General features: G+C 38.7%; 1 protein-coding gene across 1 annotated transcript in view; it reads left to right on the top strand.

Annotated features, from left to right (window-relative positions):
* ABCA13 (ATP binding cassette subfamily A member 13) overlaps positions 1-24,369 on the top strand; it is a 513,939-nt gene that overhangs the window by 198,807 nt on the left and 290,763 nt on the right. Inside the window, exons 32-35 of the mRNA XM_077997982.1 lie at positions 13,190-13,304; positions 17,792-18,121; positions 19,964-20,033; positions 22,101-22,232. Of these exons, the coding sequence (XP_077854108.1) occupies positions 13,190-13,304; positions 17,792-18,121; positions 19,964-20,033; positions 22,101-22,232 (647 nt within the window). The remainder of the gene's footprint in view (positions 1-13,189; positions 13,305-17,791; positions 18,122-19,963; positions 20,034-22,100; positions 22,233-24,369) is intronic.

Raw genomic sequence — 24,369 nt, 5'->3', positions numbered from 1 at the left:
TTTGGGTAGTGTAGGTATTTTAACAATTTTTAAAAATCGATAAGCATAGGATATCTTTTCATTTTTTATGTCCTCTTTAACTTCTCACATCACATCAATATTTTATAGTTTTCTTTGTAGAGATCTTTCACTTCTTTGGTTAAATGTATTCCTGATATTTTTATTTTGCTAGCTATTGTAATTGGGAATGCTTTTTTCATTTCTTTTTCAGATCATTTGGTGTTAATGTATAGAAATGCTACTGATTTTTGTATGTTGATTTTGTGCCCTGAAACTTTACTGAATTTATCTACCAGTTCTAGCAGGTTTTTGGTGAAGTCTTTAGGTTTTTCTAAATATAAAATTATTTCATCTAGTAAACAAAGATAATTTGACTTTGACTTCTTTCTTATTTGGTTGCCCTTTATTTCTTAGTCTTGCTTAATTGCTGTATATAGGACTTCCAGCATTCTGTTAAACAAAAGTTGGAAAAGCTGTCTTCTTCCAGATCTTGGAAGAAAGGCTTTTAATTTTTTCCCATGCAGTATGATATTAGCTGTGGATTTGTTATATTTATTCTTTATTATTTTGAGACATGTTTCTGGTATACCCAGTTTCTTGAGAGTTTTTGTCGTGAAAAAATGTTGATTGTTATTAAATAGGTTCTCTTTTAGTACCTACAGAAATGCTCATAAGATTTTTGTTCTTCATTTTGTTAAGGTGTTGTACCACATTTGTTGATCTGCGTATGTTGAACCATACTTCCATTCCTGGGATAAATCTCATTTGATTATGATTAACAACATTTTTAATGTGTTATTGTATTTGGTTTGTTAATGTTTTGTTGAAGATGTTTGCCTTTATATTCTTAAGGAATATAAACCTGTATTTATTTATTTATTTATTTTTTGTTAAGTCCTTGTCTTGTTTTGGTAACAGGGTAATCCCAGCGTCATAGAACGAATTTGACTTCACTTTTTCCTCTTCAATGTTTTCAATAGTTGGAGTAGAATTGGTATTAGTTCTTTAAATGTTTGGTAGAATTCAATAGTGAAGCCATCAGGTCCTGGGCTTTTCTTTGATGAAAGACTTTATATTAGAGCAGAAATAAATAAAATAGAGACAAAAGCAAATAAAAAAGATGAACAAAACAAAAAGCTGGTGCTTTTATTGTTTTGTTTTTGTTTTATATTGCGATAAGTGACTTCAGGAAATTCTTTACAAGATTTGTTTTCTTAAAAGACCATGAAAATTTATAAATACATTGTTTTCTGAAAACCTGTGGTAAAACATTTAATCAATACAAAAAGGTAGAGTTAAAAATAAATCTCCCATTCCTGATAGTGAGCCACAATTTCCTCTCTCTAGGACAATAAATAAGAATACTTTTTTTTTTTTTTTGCATATTCCAGGAATTTTCTATGCATAAGTACCATTTTGTATAATTTATTCAAAGTTCATTCAATATACACTAAACTCAAACATTAGCTCACTATACGTCTTTTCTGTACTTATTTGTTTTACTTAATGATACCTAGTGGAGAGTTCTCCATCTTAGGTTATATTGACCTCATTATTTTTTCTGTCCAAATATATTTCATTATGTGAATGTAGAATGTATCGTGTTTTATTTAGTGAAGCTTCTAATTGGTGGATATTAAATATGTTTTCCAGATTTTTAAAATATAATTTTAATTTTAATGTTAGATTCAGGGGGCACATGTGCAGGCTTGTTACATGGGTATATTGTGCGATGTTGAGGTTTGGGATACAGTTGAGCCTGTCACCCAGGTAGTGAACACAGTACCCAATAGTTTTTCAATTCTTGTCCCCTTCTTTCTCTCCCTTCTAATAGTCCCCAGTGTCTACTGCTGCCATCTTTATGTCCATGAGTATGCAGTGTTTAGCTCCCACTTATAATTGAGACCATGCAGTATTTGGTTTTCTATTCCTGTGTTAATTCACTTAAGATAATGACCTCCAGCTGCGTCCATCTTGCTGCAAAGGACATGATTTCATTCTTTTTTCATGGCTGCATAGTATTCCATGGTGTATATGTACCACCTTTTCTTTATCCAGTTCACTGCTGATGGGCATCTAGGTTGATTCCATGTCTTTGCTATTGTAAATAGTGCTGTATTAAACATGTGAGTTCATGTGTCTTTTTGGTTGAACAATTTATTTTCTTTTGGATGTATACCCACTAATGGGATTGCTGGTATGAATGGTAGTTCTGTTTTATTTGAGAAATCTCCAAACTGCTTTCTACTATTGCTATTGTAAATAGTGCTGTGTTGAACATGTGAGTTCTTTGCTATTGTAAATAGTGCTGTGTTGAACATCTGAGTTCATGTGTCTTTTTGGTTGAACAATTTATTTTCTTTTGGATGTATACCCCCTAAAGGGATTGCTGGTTTGAATGGTAGCTCTGTTTTATTTGAGAAATCTCCAGACTGCTTTCTACAGTGGCTGAATGCATTTACATTCCCATCAACACCATCAACAGTATATAAGCATTCCCTTTTCTCCATAGCCTGGCCAGCATCCATTATTTTTGACTTTTTTTTCTTTTATTATTATACTTGAAGTTCTAGGGTACACGTGCATGACATGCAGGTTTGTTACATATGTGTGCATGTGCCATGTTGGTGTGCTGTGCCCATTAACTCGTCATTTACATTAGGTATATCTCCTAATGCTATTCCACCCCTCCCTCCTCCCCACAATGTTCCCCTTCCTGTGTCCAAGTGATCTCATTGTTCAATTCCCACCTATGAGTGAGAATATGCAGTGTTTGATTTTCTGTTCTTGCGATAGTTTGCTGAGAATGATGGTTTCCAGCTGCATCCATGTCCCTACAAAGGACACAGACTCATCCTTTTTTATGGCTGCATAGTATTCCATGGTGTACATGTGCCACATTTTCTTAATCCAGCCTGTCACTGATGGACATTTGAGTTGATTCCAAGTCTTTGCTATGTGAATAGTGCTGCAATAAACATATGTGTGCATGTGTCTTTATAGCAGCATGATTTATAATCCTTTGGGTATATACCCAGTAATGGGATGGCTGGGTCAAATGGTATTTCTAGATCCTTGAGGAGTCACCACACTGTTTTCCACAATGGTTGAACTAGTTTACAGTCCCACCAACAGTGTAAAAGTGTTCCTATTTCTCCATATCCTCTCCAGCACCTGTTGTTTCCTGATTTTTTAATGATTGCTATTCTAACTGGTGTGAGATGGTATCTTGTTGTGGTTTGATTTGCATTTCTCTGATGGCGAGTGATGATGAGCATTTTTTCATGTGTCTCTTGGCTGTATACATGTCTTCTTTTGAGAAGTGTCTGTTCATATCCTTTGCCCACTTTTTGATGGGGTTATTTTTTTCTTGTAAATTTATTTGAGTTCTTTGTAGGTTCTGGATATTAGCCCTTTGTCAGATGAGTAGATTGCAAAAATTTTCTCCCATTCTGTAGGTTGCCTGTTCACCCCGATGGTAGTTTCCTTTACTGTGCAGAAGCTCTTTAGTTTAATTAGATCGCTTTTGTCAACTTTGGCTTTTGTTGCCGTTGCTTTTGGTGTTTTAGACATGAAGTCCTTGCCCATGCCTATGTCCTGAATGGTATTACCTAGGTTTTCTTCTATAGTTTTTATGGGTTTTGGTCTAACATTTAAGTCTCTAATCTATCTTGAATTAATTTTCGTATAAGGAGTAAGGAAAGGATCCAGTTTCAGCTTTCTACTTACAGCTAGCCAATTTTCCCAGCACCATTTCTTCCCCATTTCTTGTTTTTGTCAGGTTTGTCAAAGATCAGATGGCTATAGATGTGTGGTATTATTTCTGAGGGTTCTGTTCTGTTCCATTGGTCTATATCTCTGTTTTGGTACCAGTACCATGCTGTTTTGGTTACTGTAGCCTTGTAGTATAGTTTAAGTCAGGTAGCCTGATGCCTCCAGCTTTGTTCTTTTGACTTAGGATTGTCTTGGCAATGCAGGGTCTTTTTTGGTTCCATATGAACTTTAAAGCAGTTTTTTCCAATTCTGTGAAGAAACTCATTGATAGCTTAATAGGGATGGCATGGAATCTATAAATTACCTTGGGCAGTATGGCCATTTTCACAATATAGATTCTTCCTATCCATGAACATGGAATGTTCTTCCATTTGTTTGTGTCCTCTTTTATTTCACTGAGCAGTGGTTTGTAGTTCTCCTTGAAGAGGTCCTTTACCTCCCTTGAAAGTTGGATTCCTAGGTATTTTATTCTCTTTGAAGCTATTGTGAATGGTAGTTCATTCCTGATTTGGCTCTCTGTTTGTCTGTTACTGGTGTATAAGAATGCTTGTGATTTTTTCACATTGATTTTGTATTCTGAGACTTTGCTGAAGTTGCTTATCAGCTTAAGGAGGTTTTGGGCTGAGATGATGGGGTTTTCTAAATATACAATCATGTCATCTGCAAACAGAGTCAATTTGACATCTTCTTTTCCTAACTGAATACCCTTGATTTCTTTCTCTTGCCTGATTGCCCTAGCCAGAACTTCCAACACTATGTTGAATAGGAGTGGTGAGAGAGGGCATCCCTGTCTTGTGCCAGTTTTCAAAGGGAATGCTTCCAGTTTTTGCTCATTCAGTATGATATTCATTGTGGGTTTGTCATAAATAGCTCTTATGATTTTGAGATATGTTCCATCAATACCAAATTTATTGAGAGTTTTTAGCATGAAGGGCTGTTGAATTTTGTCAAAGGCCTTTTCTGCATCTATTGAGATAATCATGTGGTTCTTGTCTTTGGTTCTGTTTATATGCTGGATTACGTTTATTGATTTGCATATGTTGAACCAACCTTGCATCCCAGGGATGAAGCCCACTTGATCATGGTGGATAAGCTTTTTGATGTGCTGCTGGATTCGGTTTGCCAGTATTTTATTGAGGATTTTTGCATCAATGTTCATCAGGGATATTGGTCTAAAATTCTGTTTTTTCGTTGTGTCTCTGCCAGGCTTTGGTATCAGGATGATGTTGGCCTCATAAAATGAGTTAGGGAGGATTCCCTCTTTTTCTATTGATTGGAATAGTTTCAGAAGGAATGGTACCAGCTCCTCCTTGTACCTCTGGCAGAATTTGGCTGTGAATCCTTCTGGTCCTGAACTTTTTTTGGTTGAGAGGCTATTAATTATTGCCTCAATTTCAGAGCCTGCTATTGGTCTATTCAGGGATTCAACTTCTTCCTGGTTTAGTCTTGGGAGAGTGTAAGTGTCCAGGAAATTATCCATTTTTTCTAGGTTTTCTGGTTTATTTCATAGAGGTGTTTATAGTATTCTCTGATGGTAGTTTGTATTTCTGTGGGGTTGGTGGTGATATCCCCTTTATCATTTTTTATTGCATATTTGATTCTTCTCTCTTTTCTTCTTTATTAGTCTTGCTAGCGGTCTATCAATTTTGTTGATCTTTTCAAAAAACCAGCTCCTGGATTCATTGATTTTTTTGGAGGGTTTTTTGTGTCTCTATCTCCTTCAGTTCTGCTCTGATCTGAGTTGTTTCCTGCCTTCTGCTAGCTTTTGAATGTGTTTGGTCTTGCTTCTCTAGTTCTTTTAATTGTGATGTTAGAGTGTCAATTTTAGATCTTTCCTGCTTTCTCTTGTGGGCATTTAGTGCTATAAATTTCCCTGTACACACTGCTTTACATGAGTCCCAGAGATTCTGGTATGTTGTATCTTTGCTCTCATTGGTTTCAAAGAACATCTTTATTTCTGCCTTCATTTCATTATGTACCCAGTAGTCGTTCAGGAGCAGGTTGTTCAGTTTCCATGTAGTTGAGTGGTTTTGATTGAGTTTCTTAGTCCTGAGTTCTAGTTTGATTGTACTGTGGTCTGAGAAACAGTTTGCTATAATTTCTGTTCTTGTACATTTGCTGAGGAGTCCTTTACTTCCAACTATGTCGTCAATTTTGGAATAAGTGTGATGTGGTGCTGAGAAGAATGTATATTCTGTTGATTTGTGGTGGAGAGTTCTGTAGATGTCTATTAGGTCTGCTTGGTACAGAGTTGAGTTCAATTCCTGGATATCCTTGTTAACTTTCTGTCTCATTGATCTGTCATTGTTGACAGTGGGGTGTTAAAGTTTCCCATTATTATTGTATGGAAGTCTAAGTCTCTTTGTAAGTCTCTAAGGACTTGCTTTATGAATCTGGGTGCTCCTGTATTGGGTGCATATATATTTAGGATAGTTAGCTCTTCCTGATGAATTGATCCCTTTACCATTATGTAATGGCTTTCTTTGTCTCTTTTGATCTTTGATGGTTTAAAGTCCATTTTATCAGAGACTAGAATTGCAACCCCTGCTTTTTTTTTTGTTTTCCATTTGCTTAGTAGATCTTCCTCCATCCCTTTATTTTGAGCCTATATGTGTCTCTGCATGTGCAATGGGTCTCCTGAATACAGTAAACTGATGTGTCTTGACTGTTTATCCAATTTGTCAGTCTGTGACTTTTAATTGGACCATTTAGTCCATTTACATTTAAGGTTAAGATTGTTATGTGTGACCTTGATCCTGTCATTATGATATTAGCTGGTTATTTTGCTCGTTACTTGATGCAGTTTCTTCGTAGCATTGATGGACTTTACGTTTTGGCATGTTTTTGCAATGGCTGGTACCGGTTGTTCCTTTCCATGTTTAGTGCTTTCTTCAGGATCTCCTGTAGGGCAGGCCTGGTGGTGACAAAATCTCTAAGCATTTGCTTATCTGTAAAAGATTTTATTTCTCCTTCACTTATGAAACTTAATTTGACTGGATATGAAATTCTGGGTTGAAAATTCATTTCTTTAAGAATTTTGAATATTGGCCCCCACTCTCTTCTGGCTTGTAGAGTTTCTGCTGAGAGATCTGCTGTTAGTCTGATGGGCTTCCCTTTGTGTGTAACCTGACCTATCTCTCTGGCTGCCCTCAAAATTTTTTCCTTCATTTCAACTTTGGTGAATCTGGCAATTATGTGTCTTGGAGTTGCTCTTCTCAAGGAGTATCTTTGTGGTGTTCTTTGTATTTCCTGAATTTCAATGTTGGCCTGCCTTACTAGGTTGGGGAAGTTCTCCTGGATGATATCCTGAAGAGTGTTTTCCAGCTTGGTGCCATTTTCCCCATCACTCTCAGGCACACCAATCAGACAGAGATTTAGTCTTTTCACATAATCCCATATTTCTTGGAGGCTTTGTTCATTTCTTTTTACTCTTTTTTCTCTACACTTCTCTTCTCATTTCATTTCATTCATTTGATCTTCAATCACTGATACTCTTTCTTTCAGATGATTGAGTCGGTCACTGAAGCTTGTTTATTTGTCACATCGTTCTTGTGTCATGGTTTTTATCTCTGTCAGTTCTTTTAAGGTCTTCTCTGCATTGATTATTCTAGTTATCCATTCATCCATTCTTTTTTCAAGGTTTTTAGTTTCTTTGTAGCTGGTTACATAGTTCCTCCTTTAGCTCTGAGAAGTTTGATCAACTGAAGCCTTCTTCTTTCAGCTCATCAAAGTCATTCTCCATCCAGCTTTGTTCCATTGCTGGTGATGAGCTGCGTTCCTTTGGAGGGGGAGATGTGCTCTGATTTTTTGAATTTCCAGCTTTTCTGCCCTGCTTTTTCCCCATCTTTGTGGTTTTATCTGCCTTTGGTCTTTGATGATGGTGACATACTGATGGGGTTTTGGTGTGGGTGTCCTTTCTGTTTGTTAGTTTTCCTTCTAACAGTCAGGACCCTCAGCTGCAGGTCTGTTGGAGTTTGCTTGAGGTCCATTCCAGACTCTGTTTACCTGGGTATCAGCAGCAGAGGCTGCAGAAGATAGAATATTGCTGAACAGCAAGTGTTGCTGTCTGATTCTTGCTCTGGAAGCTTCATCTCAGGGATGTACCCAACTGTGTAAGGTGTGAGATGTCTGTCTGCACCTAGTGGGGGATGTCTCCCAGTTAGGCTACTCAGGGGTCAGGGACCCACTTGAGCAGGCAGTCTGTCCATGCTCAGATCTCAACCTCCGTGCTGGGAGAACCACTTCTCTCTTAAAAGCTTTCAGAGAAGGACTTTTATGTCTGCAGAAGTTTCTGCTGCTTTTTGTTTAGCTATGCCCTGTCCCCAGAGGTGGAGTCTACAGAGGCAGGCAGGCCTCCTTGAGCTGTGGTGGGTTCCACCCAATTCGAGCTTCCTGGCAGCTTTGTTTACCTACTTAAGTCTCAGCAATGGCGGGCACCCCTCCCCCAGCCTCGCTGCCACCTTGCAGTTAGATCTCAGACTGCTGTGCTAGCAATGAGGGAGGCTCTGTGGGTGTGGGACCCTCTGGGCCAGGTGTGGGATATAATCTCCTGGTGTGCCGTTTGCTAAGACCCTTGGTAAAGCTCAGTATTAGGGTGGGAGTTACCTGATTTTCCAGGTGTTGTGTGTCTCAATTTCTCTTGGCTAGGAAAAGAAATTCCCTTCCCCCTTGCACTTCTCAGCTGAGGCGATGCCTTGCCCTGCTCAGCTCTTGCTGATCGTGCTGCACCCATGGACCAGCATCGACTGTCTGACACGCCCCAGTGACATGAACCCGGTAGCTCAGTTGAAAATGCAGAAATCACTTGTCTTCTGTGTCCCTCACACTTGGAGCTGGAGGCTGGAGCTGTTCCTATTTGGCCATCTTGGGCACCCCCCACTATTTTTGACTTTTTAATAATAGCTATTCTGACTAGTATGAGATGGTATCTCACTGTGGTTTTGATTTGCATGTCTCTGGTGATTTTTGATGGTGAGATTTTTTTCATGTTTGTTGGCTGCGTGTATGTCTTTTGAGAAGTGCCTGCTCCTGTATTTTGCCTGCTTTTATTGGGGTATTTGTTTGTTGAATTGTTTAAGTTCCTTATAAGCTGTGGATATTAGACATTTGTTGGATGCATAGTTTGCGAATATTTTCTTTCATTCTGTAGGTTGTCTGTACTCTGTTAATAGTTTCAAAGAGGTGTTTTTTTTTTAAGATGAAATCAACAAATTTTTAGCTAGATTAAGAAAAAAGAACGAAGACTCAAATTAAATAAAACTGGAAGCACAAAAGGAGACATTATAACTGATACCACAGAAATACAAAGGACCAGTAGCGACTATTATGAATATACACCAACAAATTGAAAAACCTAGAAGAAATGGACAAATTCTTGGATACATACAACCTATCAAGATTGAACGATTAAGAAATAGAAAACCTGAAAAGACCAATAATGAGCAACAAGATCAAGGCAGTGACAAAGCTATCCAATTTATCCTGCAACTTGACACCCACCTAACATAATCTGTTTTATATATTTTGCCTCTCAGAGTGTGCTGTTTGCTTTTAAGAAGTGTTTTGTTTTGTTTTGTTTTGTTTTTTTAGACAGGGTCTTGTTCTGTCACCCAGGTTGGAGTGTGATGGTACAATCATGGGTCACTGCAGCCTCAAATTTCCTGGGCTCAAGTGATCTTCCCACCTCAGCCTCCCAAGTAGCTGGGACCACAGGAATGCACCACCACATCTGACTGATTTCTTGATTTTTTTGAACAGGCAGAGTTTAACCATGTTTCCCAGGCTTGTCTCAAACTCCTGGGCTCAAGTGATCCACCTGCCTCGGCCTCTCAAAATATTGGGGTTACAAGAGTGAGCCACTGCATCCAACCAAGAAATGTATTTTCAATGATGCATTTTGAGATCTGCAGAAGGTGGGATTTTGCTACAGAATTCTCTCCTATTCACATTTTTGTGTGACTCTCACATGAACTTGATTTTTTTAAGCACCATTTCAAATGCTTCATGTCTCTTCTAAACATTTATAAAAAATTGAATGTTTGTCTTTTTTTCTTCTCTTTTTGATTTTAGACCAATTTTCAGGAGCATATAAGAAATTGGCTGGGTTACATAGCCATGTCTTGTAATCTATCATCTCCAATTTCTTAGGCTATTCTGTTTCTACCAAATGACCTCAGTCTGACATGTCTGTGCAGAGTGTCTGGGTACTCTCTTGTATCTGAGGTAGGTGCTCCAAGATCTTCAGAGCTAGGTTGATCCATCTCCAAGCCTCTCAAGACTTTCTCCTTTACAAAGCTTTAAGGGATTGATAGAATGCACACATGGTTCAGAAGTCTGACCTAAGGTAACTTCTGAATCAACAACTTAGAAAAGAATCTTAGATAATGCTTGTGCATGATACTTATGGACTCTTTTGTAAGATTCAAGTTGCTGCAAGAATAGAGTTCAGTAGTCATCAAGTCCACTACCATTAAGAAAAAAAAAGTATGCAAACAAATAGACAAACTTCTTCAACCCTCCAAATAAATTCAGTATTAGTTGTCTAACTTTACAAGTGATCTAAGCTTCCTCTCTGTGGTAAATTGTGTTACTTTGGGAGAACAAATGGCATTTGCTGGATAGACAAGTATATGGAGTTTATGGCACTTCCTCTTCATAGACTGCTACCTGCTCTGACCACTACAAAAAATAATGCTTTTTAAAAAACCTAGAAAGTCTCAAAACTGGAAATTTAAAAGACTCTGCCTTCTGCAAACAGTCATTGTATAGCATAGAAGTTAACCATATTTAACTTTCCCCTTCCTTCCTTCCTTCCTTCCTTCCTTCCTTCCTTCCTTCCTTCCTTCCTTCCTTCCTTCCTTCCTTCCTTCCTTCCTTCCTTTCTTTCTTTCTTTCTTTCTTTCTTTCTTTCTTTCTTTCTTTCTTTCTTTCTTTCTTTCTTCTCAACTCCCTGCAACCTCTCCCTCCCGGGTTCAAGTGATTCTCCTGCCTCAGCCTCCTGAGTATCTGGGATTACAGGCATGCACCACCACACCCTGCTAATTTTTGTATTTTTAGTAGAGACAGGGTTTCACCATGTATTGGCCAGGCTGGTCTTGAACTCCTGATCTCAGGTGATCCACCTGCCTCGACCTCCCAAAGCACTGGAATTATAGGCATGACCCACTGCACCCAGCACATATTTAACTTTCAAACGTGACCTGCCAAGTTGACAGCTTGTAAAAGTTGCCTTAAGCAGAAAAGTGAATAAAAACAAAGAAGCGAATTTCCTTTTCTTTGTTACACATTCATGTATTTATTAATAAGTATTTGGCTTCCATTATGAGGCAGGCCCTTGCCAGAGCAAGGAGATACAGTGGGAGGTCTTCCTTAAGGAGCTTAGATTTTGCAGACATCAAAATTTTTGAACGTCCTCCATGCTGTCATTAATACTATGAAGGAGAAGTTCTGGTGGGCCTCTGAGAGGCTACTTCCGCAGGGCAAGTGTCCAATCTGGACATTTTCCTGTCTCCAGGGCCACAAGCTTTGTTGGGGACCCCTTGTTTCTCATCTAGACTGCTGAGTCTGCTGTAGCCTTCTGACCCCTCGCTTCACAGGCTTCCCCACCTGTACCCCATTGTCTACATAGCATTTCGTGGTCTTTTTAAAAACACTGTGCACCTAACTATGCCACCTCTCTGTTTCTCTCTCTCTCTTCCTTTTAAAGTCTTTTCAATGTACTTTCTTGTTGACTGAATAAAATATAGAACTTACCCTGACATGAAAGATCCTTGCATGATCTGTCCTCTGCTCATGCTCTGACCCCATCTGCTGCTGTTGCATGAAGGCCTTGGCTGCTCCTGACCTGTGTTCTGTTGGCTCCAACCTCGGGTCCTTGCCCTTGTTTCCTTTGCCTGGAGCAGTCTCCCTTCGGATACCTGTGTGACTCATTTCTTTACTGCGTCCGCTTTCTGCTCGAGTATTTTTTTTCCGCTGTCAGCTCAGCTAATCACCCTGTCTGAAATAGCATTCCTTCTCACTTTTGGTTAAACTGGTTCTTTTTTCCTCATAGCGTTTAACACTACCTGACATTATGCGTCTCTGTTTTAGTTCTTTCTGTGTTGCTATCACAGAGTACCCAAGACTGGGTAGTCTATAAAGAAAATAAGTTTATTTGGCTCATAATTCTGGCAGGAAATCCAAGATTAGGCAGCTTGTCTGGTCGGCTTCTGCTGAGGGCATCATGCCACTTCAACTCCTGGCGGAAAGTTTAAGGGGGAGAGGGTGTGTGCTTCATACATGAGAGGCAAACTTGCTTCATAACAGCCAGCTTTCTCAAGAACTATTCCAATACCCTGGAAACTCATCTTGTCTCATGAGAACTGCATTAATCCATTCACGAGTGTGGAGACCCCATAACCCAAATACTTCTTAAAGGCTGCATCACCTCTCAATACCATTACATGGGCAATTAAATTTCAACATGAGTTTTGGCAGGGACAGAACATAGCAATCTGTGTTTATTGGATTATTTTACGTCCCTTCTCACCTTGCCAACATACTAGAATGAAAGATCCTTAATGGCAGGGCCTTTTACTGTTTGGCTCATTCATGTAACACCAGCCCAGTAACGTGGCTTGTACCTGTGGTTGGTCTCAATGTTGAATAAATAATTATTACATGGATTTAGAGCTCAGAGAGTATGTGGTGGGAAGACAGAGGGTCCAACTTGAGGTAAGGATGCCTACATTTAAAGGCAGGTAAAAGAGAAGTTGCCAAGCTGTGGGTGCAAAGCTGGGAGTTGTTCTGGAAGCTAAGAGGAAAGAGAGGAGAAGGGAATGACCAAAGTCATCAAACATGTCTGAGAACTTAAGAAGGAAAATGACTGGATAATTCTCATTGGATTTTGAGGCATGACTGTCACTGATGCCCTAGATAAGAGTCATTTCAAGTGTATATTAGAAATGGAGCCCAGTTAGAGTGGGTTGAAATGTGAGTGTTGGGAAAATAGACAGGAAGGCTTTCACTTGCCAATTTTCACATATTTTGTAGATGATAATCTATGATCAATTAATATCAATAATTGAAGATAGATAATGGTTCCAACTAAGTTGGGGAAATGGTAGGCATGGATTAATGACCTGCTTTGCTCCAACCTGCTCTGCCTATGGCAAGTGTCACAGAGTATTGTGGTTGGACTATGGCTCTCTGAGAGACCTTGAACCAGTTGTGTCTCCTTCATGAGTTCCTTCATGAATTTGCACACCTACAAAATCAGCACACCAATCATGGCCCTCCTATCTAAGTCATAGGCATGTAGAAATGACCAAAGGAGACATCGCTCCTGAAAGTGCTTTGTAACTTGAAAGAAAAATGTAAAATATTAGTAGAGTCATTTTGCTTGCCTCTGGATGCTGACTAAACTATCCCCTTACAGATTCCTGAACAACGTTGGTTTCTTTTTTCCACTGATACTGATGCTGACGTGGATGGTGTCTGTGGCCAGCATGGTCAGAAAATTGGTGTATGAGCAGGAGATCCAGATAGAAGAGGTAAATATCCTTAAACCTCACCTGGGAGACAAAGATGGGGAAGCTGGGGACTTTGGAAATGGATCTTGTCCCATAACTAACCTGAGCCTCTCTGTTTTGCTTCCCTCTCCTCTGCTGGGGTTCTGGTGTACAAAATAGCTGAGTCCCTGTTCCAGAAAGATGATTTTATGTTGAAGTCTGAAGCAATGCCAGAGTTTAACAGATATTTTCCATTGACATGAAAGAAAGTCAAAGAATAGCCATACAAGATTGCAAGAACAAAGCCAATGTTCCTCATTCAGCAACTTTTTTCAAACCCAGAAAAACACAGCAGCAGACTTCCCATCTTAATTTATGCTTAGAATTTTTTTATGTAGAGGCCCTGCTATTTTTGTTGTAATACTGTTATAAAACTTAAACTATCATAACTTAATTTTTTTTTATTTCCATAGGTTTTTTGGGGAACAGGTAGTGTTTGGTTACATGAATAAGCTATTCAGTAGTGATTTCTGAGATTTTGGTGCACCCATCACCCGAGCAGTGTTCCTGGTACCCAATGTATAGTCTTTTATCAGTCACCACCCCCAAAGTCCAGTGAATCATTCTTATGCCTTCGTGTATGATAGCTCAGCTCCCACATGTGAGTGAGAAGATATGATGTTTGGTTTTGCATTCCTGAGTTACTTCACTTAGCATAAGAGTCTCTAATTCCATCCAGGTTGCTCTGTATGCCATTATTTCATTCCTTTATATGGCTGGGTAGTATTCCATGGTGTGTGTGTGTGTGTGTGTGTGTGTGTGTATGCTTTTTCTTTATTAACTCATTGATTGATGGGCACTGGGTTGGTCCCATATTTTTGTAATTGTGAATTGTGCTGCTATAAACATATGTGTGCAACTATCTTTTTCATATAATGACTTCTTTTCCTCTGGGTAGATACCCAGGAGTGGGATTGCTGGTTCAAATGGTAGATCTACTTTTAGTTCTTTAAGGAATCTCCACACTGTTTTCCGTAATGGTTGTACTAGTTTACATTCCCACAAACAGTGTAAAAGTATTCCTTTTTCACCGCATCCATGCCAACATAGATTATTTTTTGATTTTTTAAATTATAGTCATTCTTGCAGGAGTAGGGTGATATTACATTGTGGTTTTGATTTGCATTTCCCTGATAATTAGTGATGATGAGTATTTTTCCATATGTTTGTTGGCCATGTATCTATCTTCTTTTGAGAACTGTCTATTCATGTCCTTAGCCCACTTTTTGATGAGACTATTTGTTTTTTTCTTGCAGTTCTCTGTAGATTCTGGATATTAGTCCTTTGTTGGATATATAGATTGTGAAGATTTTCTCCCGCTCTGTGGGTTGTCTATTTACTCTGCTGATTATTTCTTTTGCTGTGCAGAAGCCATTTAGTTTAATTAAGTCCCATTTATTTATCTTTGTTTTCATTTCATTTGCTTTTGGGTTCTTGGTTATGAAGTATTTGCCTAAGCCAATGTCTAGAAGGGTTTTTCTGATGTTATTTTTCTGGACTCTTTATGGTTTCAGGGCTTAGATTTAAGTCTTTTATCCACCTTGAGTTGATTTTTGTATAAGGTGAGAGATGAGGATCCAGTTTCATTCTTCTACTTGTGGGTTGCCAATTATCCCAACATCATTTGTTGAATAGGATGTCCTTTCCCCACTTTATGTTTTTGTTTGCTTTGTCGAAGATCAGTTGGCTATAAATATTTGGGTTTATTTCTGGGTTCTCTATTCTGTTCCGTTGGTCTATGTGCCTATTTTTATACCAGTACCATGCTATTTTGGTGACTATGTCCTTATAGTATAGTTTGAAGTCGGGTAATATGATGCCTCCAGATTCGTTCTTTTTGCTTAGTCTTGCTTTGACTGTGTGGGTTATTTTTTTGGTTCCATATGAATGTCAGGATTGTTTTTTCTAGTTCTGTGAGGAGTAATGGTGGTAGTTTGATGGGAATTGCATTGGATTGCAGATTGCTTTTGGCAATATGGTCATTTTCACAATATTCATTCTACCCATCCATGAGCACAGCATGTGTTTCCTTTGTTTGTGTCATCTATGATTTCTTTTAACAGTATTTTGTAGTTTTCCTTGTAGAGGTGGTTCACCTCCTTGTTTAGGCATATTTCTAAGTATTTTATTTTATTTCTTGTGAGCTATTGTGAAAGGGGGTGAGTTCTTGATTTGATTCTCGGCTTGGTCACTGTTGGTGTATAGCAGAGCTACTGATTTGTGTACGTGAATTTTGTATCCTGAAACTTTGCTGAATTTACTTGTCAGTTCTAGGAGATTTTTGGATGAGTCTTTAGGGTTTTCTAGGTATATGATATTATCATCAACAAACAGCAACAGTTTGACTTCCTCTCAACTGATTTGGATGCCCTTCATTTCTTTATCTTGTCTGATTGCTCTGACTAGGACTTCCAGTACTATGTTGAATAGTAGTGGTGAAAGTGGGCATCCTTATCTTGTTCCAGTTCTCAGAGGAAATGCTTTCAACTTTTCCTTGTTCAATACAATATTGGCTGTGGGTTTGTCATGTATAGCTCAGACCATAGTGGAATAAAATTGGAAATAAACTACAAAAGGAACCCTCAAAACCATGCAAATACATGGAAATTAAATAACATGTTCCTGAATGATCATTGGGTCAAGAATGAAATAAAGATGAAAACTAAGTGAACTGAATGATAATAGTGATACAACCTATCAAAACCTTTGGGATATGGCAAAAGTGATGCTAAGAGGAAAGTTCACAACATTAAATGCCTCCATCAAAAAGTCTGAAAGAGCAAAAATAGACAATCTAGGGTCACACCTCATGGAACTGGAGAAACAAGAACAATGGAAACCCAAACCTAGCAGAAGAAAAGAAATAAGAAAGATGAGAGAATAGCTAAATGAAATTGAAACAAAAAATACATTTAAGTCTTTACTCCATCTTGAGTGAAGTTTTGTGTAAGGTGTAAGGAAGGGGTTCAGTTTCAATTTTCTGCATATAGCTACCAGGTTTCCCAGTACCATTTATTAAATAGGGAACCCTTTTCCCATTGCTTATTTTTGTCAGGTTTGTCAAAGATCAGATGGTCATAGATGTGTCGTCTTATTTCTGAGATCTCTATTCTGTTCCACTGGTTTATGTGTCTGTTTTTGTTCCAGTACCATGATGTTTTGGTTACTGTAGCTTTGTAGTATAGGTCAAAGTCAGGTAGTGTGATGCTTCCAGCATTGTTTTTTTGTCTTAGGGTTGTCTTGACTATACAGGCTCTTTTTTTAAATTTTGGTTCCATATGAATTTTAAAGTAGATTTATCTAATTCTGTGAAGAATGCCAATGGTCGTTTAATGGGAATAGCATTGAATCTCTAAATTACTTAGAGCAGTATGGCCATTTTAATGATATTGATTCTTCCTATCCATGAACACAGAATGTTTTTCTCTTTGTTTGTATCCTCTCTTATTTCCTTGAGCAGTGGTTTATAGTTCTCCTTGTAGAGGTCCTTCGCTTCCCTTGTTAGCTGTATTCCTAGACATTTTATTCTCTTTGTGGCAATTGTGAATGGGAGTTCATTTATGATTTGGCTGTCTGCTTGTTTCCTGTTGGTGTATAGGAATGCTTGTGATTTTTGAACATTGATTTTGTACCCTGAGACTTTGCTGAAGTTGCTTATTAGCTTAAGTAGCTTTTGGGCTGAGATAATGGGGTTTTCTAGATATAGGATCATGTCACCTGCAAACAGAGACAGTTTGACTTCCTCTCTTCCTATTTGAATATGCTTTATTTCTTTCTCTTACCTGTTTGGCTGGACAGAACTTCCAATACAATGTTGAATAGGAGTGGCGAGAGAGGGCATCCTTGTCCTGTGCCAATTTTTAAGGGGAATGCTTCCAGCTTTTGTCCGTTCAGTATGATATTGGCTATGGGTTTGTCACAAATGGCTCTTTTTTAAAAATTTAACTTAATTTTAAGTTCCAGGATACAAGTGCTCATGAAAATCAAATACCAGGCTTGAGGAGGCAATGTCCTTCCCAGGGCCCTTTACAGGGTGGTAGTTGCAAGCAAGCAGATTTACCTTTCCACTGGTCCACCTTCTTTTTTTTTTTTTTTTTTTGAGGCGGAGTCTCCCTCTGTCGCCCAGGCTGGAGTGCAGTGGCCGGATCTCAGCTCACTGCAAGCTCCGCCTCCCAGGTTTACGCCATTCTCCTGCCTCAGCCTCCCAGTAGCTGGGACTACAGGCGCCCGCCACCACGCCCGGCTAGATTTTTGTATTTTTTAGTAGAGACGGGGTTTCACCGTGTTAGCCAGGATGGTCTTGATCTCCTGACCTTGTGATCCGCCCGTCTCGGCCTCCCAAAGTGCTGGGATTACAGGCTTGAGCCACCGTGCCTGGCCATGGTCCACCTCCTTTCTCCTACTATCTGATTTGTTCTTCCTCAAGTATGCATTCTGTGGTAACCTTGGGCTTGTTCTCTTTTTGATAGTATCTGCGGATGATGGGAGTGCATCCAATGACCCATTTCCTGGCCTGGTTCCTGGAGAACATGGTTGTGTTGACCGTAAGCAGTGCTGCTCTGGCCATCATTCTGAAAACAAGTGGCATTTTTGCACACAGCAATGCCTTTATTATTTTCCTCTTTCTCTTGGATTTTGGGATGTCAGTCGTCATGCTGAGCTACCTCTTGAGTGCATTTTTCAACCAAGCTAATACAGCGGCCCTTTGCACCAGCCTGGTGTACATGATCAGCTTTCTGCCCTACATAGTTCTATTGGTTCTACATAACCAATTAAGTTTTGTCATTCAGACATTTCTGGTAAGTAAGTTGTTTTGTAAAAATACAAAATAAAACAAAACTGCAATCTATCTAACAAAACAAGACCAACCACCCTCACCTTTTCAATTTGTCATATTCAATTTGTCACATGGGTTTTCTGATATCTGCTTTTTAAAATCTTATCCACAAATGTAAACCATTGAAACTGCAGTGTTTTTGCTGGACAGCAGCCCATTAAGAATATCCAGTTTTTACGTAACAGAGACTTTCTGCAGACTCTGGAAAATAAGCGGCATTCTTAAGGAAGCATATAACTTTATTTTCTCTTTCTTTCATGCATGGAAAATAATAGATTTCTAAAGATATTTTAGAAGCAAAAAATCAGCATTTTTTCTTGAAGCATTATGAATTACATCACATTGAGTAGAAAAATCTCTCCGTTAGCAACGTCAGAGTCACTCGTCCATTTAAAATGTACCTCCTAAAAAAGTATGATAACACTTTCAGGTCTGTGACATCAAATACGTAGAACATAAAAAACGTAGTCATTATTTTATGACAATTGCTGGCAAGCACAGTGCCTGAAACATAGTAGGAACTCAATCCAAGCGAGGGTGAACCATCCCTATTAAAATGATCTCTTCAGAGAGCCAGTGGCATCACTGTAAACACTTGCAGTGCACTCAAGACTATTCTCTCCAGTAGGTCAAGTGACTTCCTAAAATTGCAGTCTGTTGAGAGATATGACAGAGTCTTAACAGAGACTTTGGGGAGATGTCAAGGAGACCTAGATCACAGGGCTGCTCGGGGTATTTAAAGGCCCTTAAAAGTCCTTTTGTCCAGCACAGGAGAAAGCCCCAGTGCTTCACTCACTTATTGGGAGCAGAACACCTTCTCTGCTCATTTAGGGCCTAGAGTAAAATATTTACATGAAAGCCAACTGAGTTTTCTTCAACTTCAATAAATGATTCAAAGCTCTCTGGTTTCTACTAACCATGTACACACAACATAGATACACATGCAGAATGAAAAAGTGGTTATATTCCATCAGTGTTTTATCTATTGATATGTGTTCATTGGTGTTGATTGGCTTATGTCACATTTGTAAAAATTCATAACCAATAATTTCATATTAGTGTTAAGTAGATGTTTTCAGAATAATTAACACAAGTGGGACCATTCACGGTCCTTCCCCATATACTCCTTGTACATAGAAAAGGAGTCATCCACGATCTGACCTAATTTTCAAATGGTGGTGTTTTTAATTTTACCTCGGTTCTTATATTTGTGGGTTCTATGCATATAAAATTTGATTTTCTTTTTACATATTCAAATGCTTTTTAGCAAATAAAAAATATCTAACTCTGATACATTGTATTTTTTAATGTAAGATTTTTTTTAATGGGGTTTCTTTCTAACATAAGACCTCTCCACTGAGATAAAATAACATTTTTCTTCAATACGCCTTCTTTCTAGTGTAGAATAGTGTATGTATTCCATCAGACAGCCTGCAGTATGCTCCAGGGCATTCACTTAATAATAAAAAATGGTAAATTGCTCTATTCCATTTTTCACTGTTTTGTGTTACACATTCTGTGTATGATGCATTGGATTTATGACACTTCAAGCATCTCAGTAAAGAGAAATAATTCCTTTTAATGTTAAAAACTAGCTTGTTATCATGCTTTTCAGAGTGGACTGACATTCCACTATGTTTTTCAGATTAAAATATTTAAATGACTGCCTGAAGCGATGGTTGGGCATCATCAGAATGAAAAGTTGTTACGACTTCTCTCTTTGAATTAAGTGTTGTGGATTTTCTGTGTCCCAATCAAACACTAACGTGCAGTTTTTCTTTTCACTCCATCAATCTGTGGGCAGTGCCTTCTCTCCACAACTGCCTTTGGACAAGGAGTATTTTTTATTACATTCCTGGAAGGACAAGAGACAGGTAAGAGCATGCATGTGTAAAAAGTAACTCTCAGTGAATCACCTTTTTGGAAATTAATAGTTATATTGCAAGTGATCCAGTAGGAAGTCTTCATTATCAAGTAGAGCATTCAGAATGAGATTCGGATATCTGGTTTCACTGTTGTATACACCTCCCATTGTCTGGTAGCCCCAGTTTTGAGAACATTTAAGAATAATCATGGCATCCCTTGCTTCAGACACTATCCAGGTCAACCACCCAGCCAATGCTCGGGTCTTCCTTATACCACCCCTGACGTCGGGTCAGGTGAGTGACCTTCTGAACCTTCCAAGAGTAGGGTATGCAAATGTGTTCATCTGTTAGATCAGGGGTCCCCAACCCTTGGGCCATGGAGCAGTCCATGGCCTGTTGGGAACTGAGCCTTACAGCAGGAGGTGAGCAGCAGGCAAGGGAGAGAAGCTTCATCTGTATTTACAGGCACTCTCCATTGCTCACGTTATTGCCTGAGCTCCACCTCCTGTCAGGTCAGTGGGGGCATTAGATTCTCACAGGAGCCTGAATGTTATGTGAACTGTGCATGCAAAGGTTCACATAGGTGCATGTGTCACAAAGGTTCACAAACATGCAATAGGTTGCATGATCCTTATGATAATTTAATGCCTGTTGATCTGTCACTGTCTCACATCACTCCCAGATGGGACCGTCTAGTTGCAGGAAAACCAGCTCAGGGCTCCCACTGGTTCCACATTATGGTGAATAGTGTAATTATTTTATTATATATTACAATGTAATAATAATAGAAAAAATGCACAATAAATGTAATGCACTTGAATCATCCTGGAACCGTCCTCTATCCCCCAGTCTGTGGAAAAATTGTCTTCCACGAAACTGGTCCTTGGTACCAAAAAGGATAGTACCACTGTGTTAGATGATTGTTGACCTGGGATCTGTCTTCCTAGATCCTCTATCCGTGTTTTCTAGGTTCTCCTTTCTAATTATTCCTTTCACATGACAACCATCCACATATTTGTTGGCTCTCATCTTTACTCCTAGATTTACTAGATCATTCCTGAAGATCAGGATCCAGAAATAAGTCTAATCAGCATAAAATAGAGTGCAATTATCTCATACCAATGCAGCCTAAAATGATTTTCTAAAAATCTATTGGCAGCATTTTTTGCTTATATTGAGAATTTGACAACCAAAATTCTAAACCAGAACATACATATATTTCATAGATATTAGGGTGGTTTTGTGGGGGGAGGGAGTGTTTTTGTAAACAGAGGTAAAACACATGCTATAAGTAAAATTTGACTCTAGCTATTGTTGCATTAGCCAGTTAATTTGTACTGGTCTTTGAGTTCTTAGAGTTTTTCAGTAAGACATATTAAAATGTTCTTTTACAGATGAGTAATCCTGAATGATTTCTTCTAACTAACCTTTAGAATAAATTGAATCAAGATGATAGAAACAAAAAATGGTCACTGTTAGACCATTTGAATGTTTTGGTCTAAATTCCAAGCACACAATGATTAAAAAAATGTATTTTATTGAACTGTAGCCTGGTACCATAGGGAAATTTAGAAAGAGGAATATTTTTCTTAAATTATATGTTAATCCAGAAATAAATCACAAACATATTACAAGAAAATAATAATTCTTTCCCACCCTAGTTCTTATATATCCTATTTATGTATTTTCCAAGAGCACAGAGAGTTACACAGTTTAGAATTTGGGTTCTCAAGGAGACTTTAAAAATTTTTTTTGAATGCTTATTTTCCTTAAATACAAAGTCCTTTCTACTCAGTAAATAAAACTAGATAGGAGTAAGGTGACCTTTAAAACTTTTTAAAGTATTAGATATTAAAATGTAGTTAATGATCACCCCACCTGGTATCATTGAAATAGGTGTAAGATTGCACAAGTTAACATTTCATTTGAAGAGTTATGGCCAGTGGTATTGACCTTCTTTTTGTTTTAGTTCTATTGAACTTTACTTGAGCTTCTAGAAGTAATGAACTCATTGTGACAAAATCTACTGTAAAAGAGCTTGTGCAGTTCTAACTCTGACCTTTTTCTTCCTGCTAGGGATTCAGTGGAATAATATGTACCAGGCTCCAGAACAAGGGGGCATGACATTTGGCTGGGTTTGCTGGATGATTCTGTTGGATTCAAGCCTTTATTTTTTGTGTGGATGGTACTTGAGCAACTTGATTCCTGGTAAGAATTTTGCACTTTATAAGATAACAAAATAAATTTTAGAAACAGTTTGAATTAATATGCACAAATATTAGAATAATCATTTATTTTTTAAGGAAGATCCAGAAAGGGAAGTCTTAGAATATATTTTAAAAGGAGCTGTACATTTTTGAGAAAAAATGTGATGCTTTTGTTTCCTGAGTGGAAGGTGAAAGGCCACGTGAGGGGTTAGCCAGGATGAAATAAGCATGAAAACTCACTAGGCCCACCAAACAGCTCCCAACAAGTGGATTTCAGTCTACACAGAAAATATCCTGGTTTCCTAGATAGAGTGTTTCCCAACACGCCTGAGGGGTGAGGGGCAAGAGAGCCTGGGGGCCCATGGTGCTGCAGGCTCCCAGAAAGCAAAGAGGTCAGGTGGGGTGGGGGTGGGGGTGCTCAGAGTGCCTTGGGCAGAAAGTCACTTCTAGTGGGGGTCTAGGGGCCAAGCGCTCAGCCAGTGGCAGGTCGGCAGGTGGCAGGACCTGGGGAGAAGCAGGCAAAGCCTAAAGGCAGCTAGATAGGGTGGGCTGGGAGTGAGGGGCTATGTTCAACCACAGGGCTTTCAGTGTTGTCACGGATATGGTGTTTCCCAAATGTGGCACACTTTTTTCCTGGTGTGGCAGGCATTCCCCAGAGGTCTGGAGGACAAGTGTATCAATGGTTAAAAAAAAAAAAAAAAAAAAAAAAAAACCACTAATGGTAATGGGTTTTCTTAGCTGTTTTGGGAGGAAAAGAGGCATGCATACTGTACCTTTTTGGTTCAGGTCCAAAAGAGCAGAAATAGCACTTTAAAATTATTTATTTTATTTTTTAGAGATAACACTTTAATGGTGGTGTATTTTCTTACTGAAATTACTTGCAACCTGGGTCTGTGCTTTTCAAGGCAAATAGCATCTAACTAAATTAAAATTAAAAATGTAAAAAAAAAAAAAAAAGATTCTAATCTTACACAAATGAAAATGGAGGGATAGAAGGAAAACAAACACTGTTCATTCTGTTTGTGAAAACACATTCCAGACTTGGAGAGCTCATGAATCATTTAGGGATGGGTAAACATAAAAATAATATGGGTCACTGAAAAGATCATTTTACACAAAAGTAGGAATATATGGCCCTCAAGAGGTAGAGAGAGAACATAAATTGGAAAGGTGATTTATTTAGGAAAAACTTAGACTGCATCGTCTTGGTACTTTGAATAAAATTTAAGAAAACAAAACTTAAGAAATAAGATTCTAGGAAATAAGAGATAAAAAAAAAAATGAGTTGAGAAGGCCAAGGGTTAGGAAATTGGATGAGAAGCAATTGACTATTGAGAAGAAGCAAAAATAACATAAGACAGTAATGTTACAAAATACATCTGTGATATCAATTTAAAATGCAAAAGACCAGCAAAAAAAGTCTACTCTCTGCAATGTTGAGATGAAGATAAAATGTGTCCTGGGACCCAGAATGATCTGATTTCTCCCTCAACCATCAGCATCTAAGGCAAGAGGCTCCTAGGGGTAGTATTTTTCTACATTATAGTGAAGCAAAGGAACATTGTATTCAGCTGAGACTTTCGCTCTGAATCCCACTGTGGAATTCTAAATTGAAAAGTTTTAAAAGAGACTGAGCCTTGAGGTGGATGTCTGGTGTGCAGAGGGTTCACTGTCTAGGTCATATTTGAAGGGAAGAAAAGGGAATTGGGGGTACACTCATGGAAGAAGGTAATTGAACTCAGAAAAGCTGAGTGATGGTGAGAATGTCCCCACCAATGGGACAGTATTGAGTCATTCCCTATCCTGTGGGTCAGGGGATGTTCAGCTAAGCTGGTGGCTTTTTTTTTTTTTTTTTTTTTTTTTTTTTTTGACACGGAGTCTCGCTCTGTCGCCCAGGCTGGAGTGCAGTGGCCGGATCTCAGCTCACTGCAAGCTCCGCCTCCCGGGTTCACGCCATTCTCCTGCCTCAGCCTCCCGAGTAGCTGGGACTACAGGCGCCCGCCACCTCGCCCGGCTAGTTTTTTTTGTATTTTTTAGTAGAGACGGGGTTTCACCGTGTTAGCCAGGATGGTCTCGATCTCCTGACCTCGTGATCCGCCCGTCTCGGCCTCCCAAAGTGCTGGGATTACAGGCTTGAG

This window comes from Macaca mulatta, chromosome 3 (assembly GCF_049350105.2).
Source record: "Macaca mulatta isolate MMU2019108-1 chromosome 3, T2T-MMU8v2.0, whole genome shotgun sequence".
Lineage (NCBI taxonomy): Eukaryota > Metazoa > Chordata > Mammalia > Primates > Cercopithecidae > Macaca > Macaca mulatta.
This window is presented reverse-complemented; position numbering and strand designations above follow the sequence as displayed.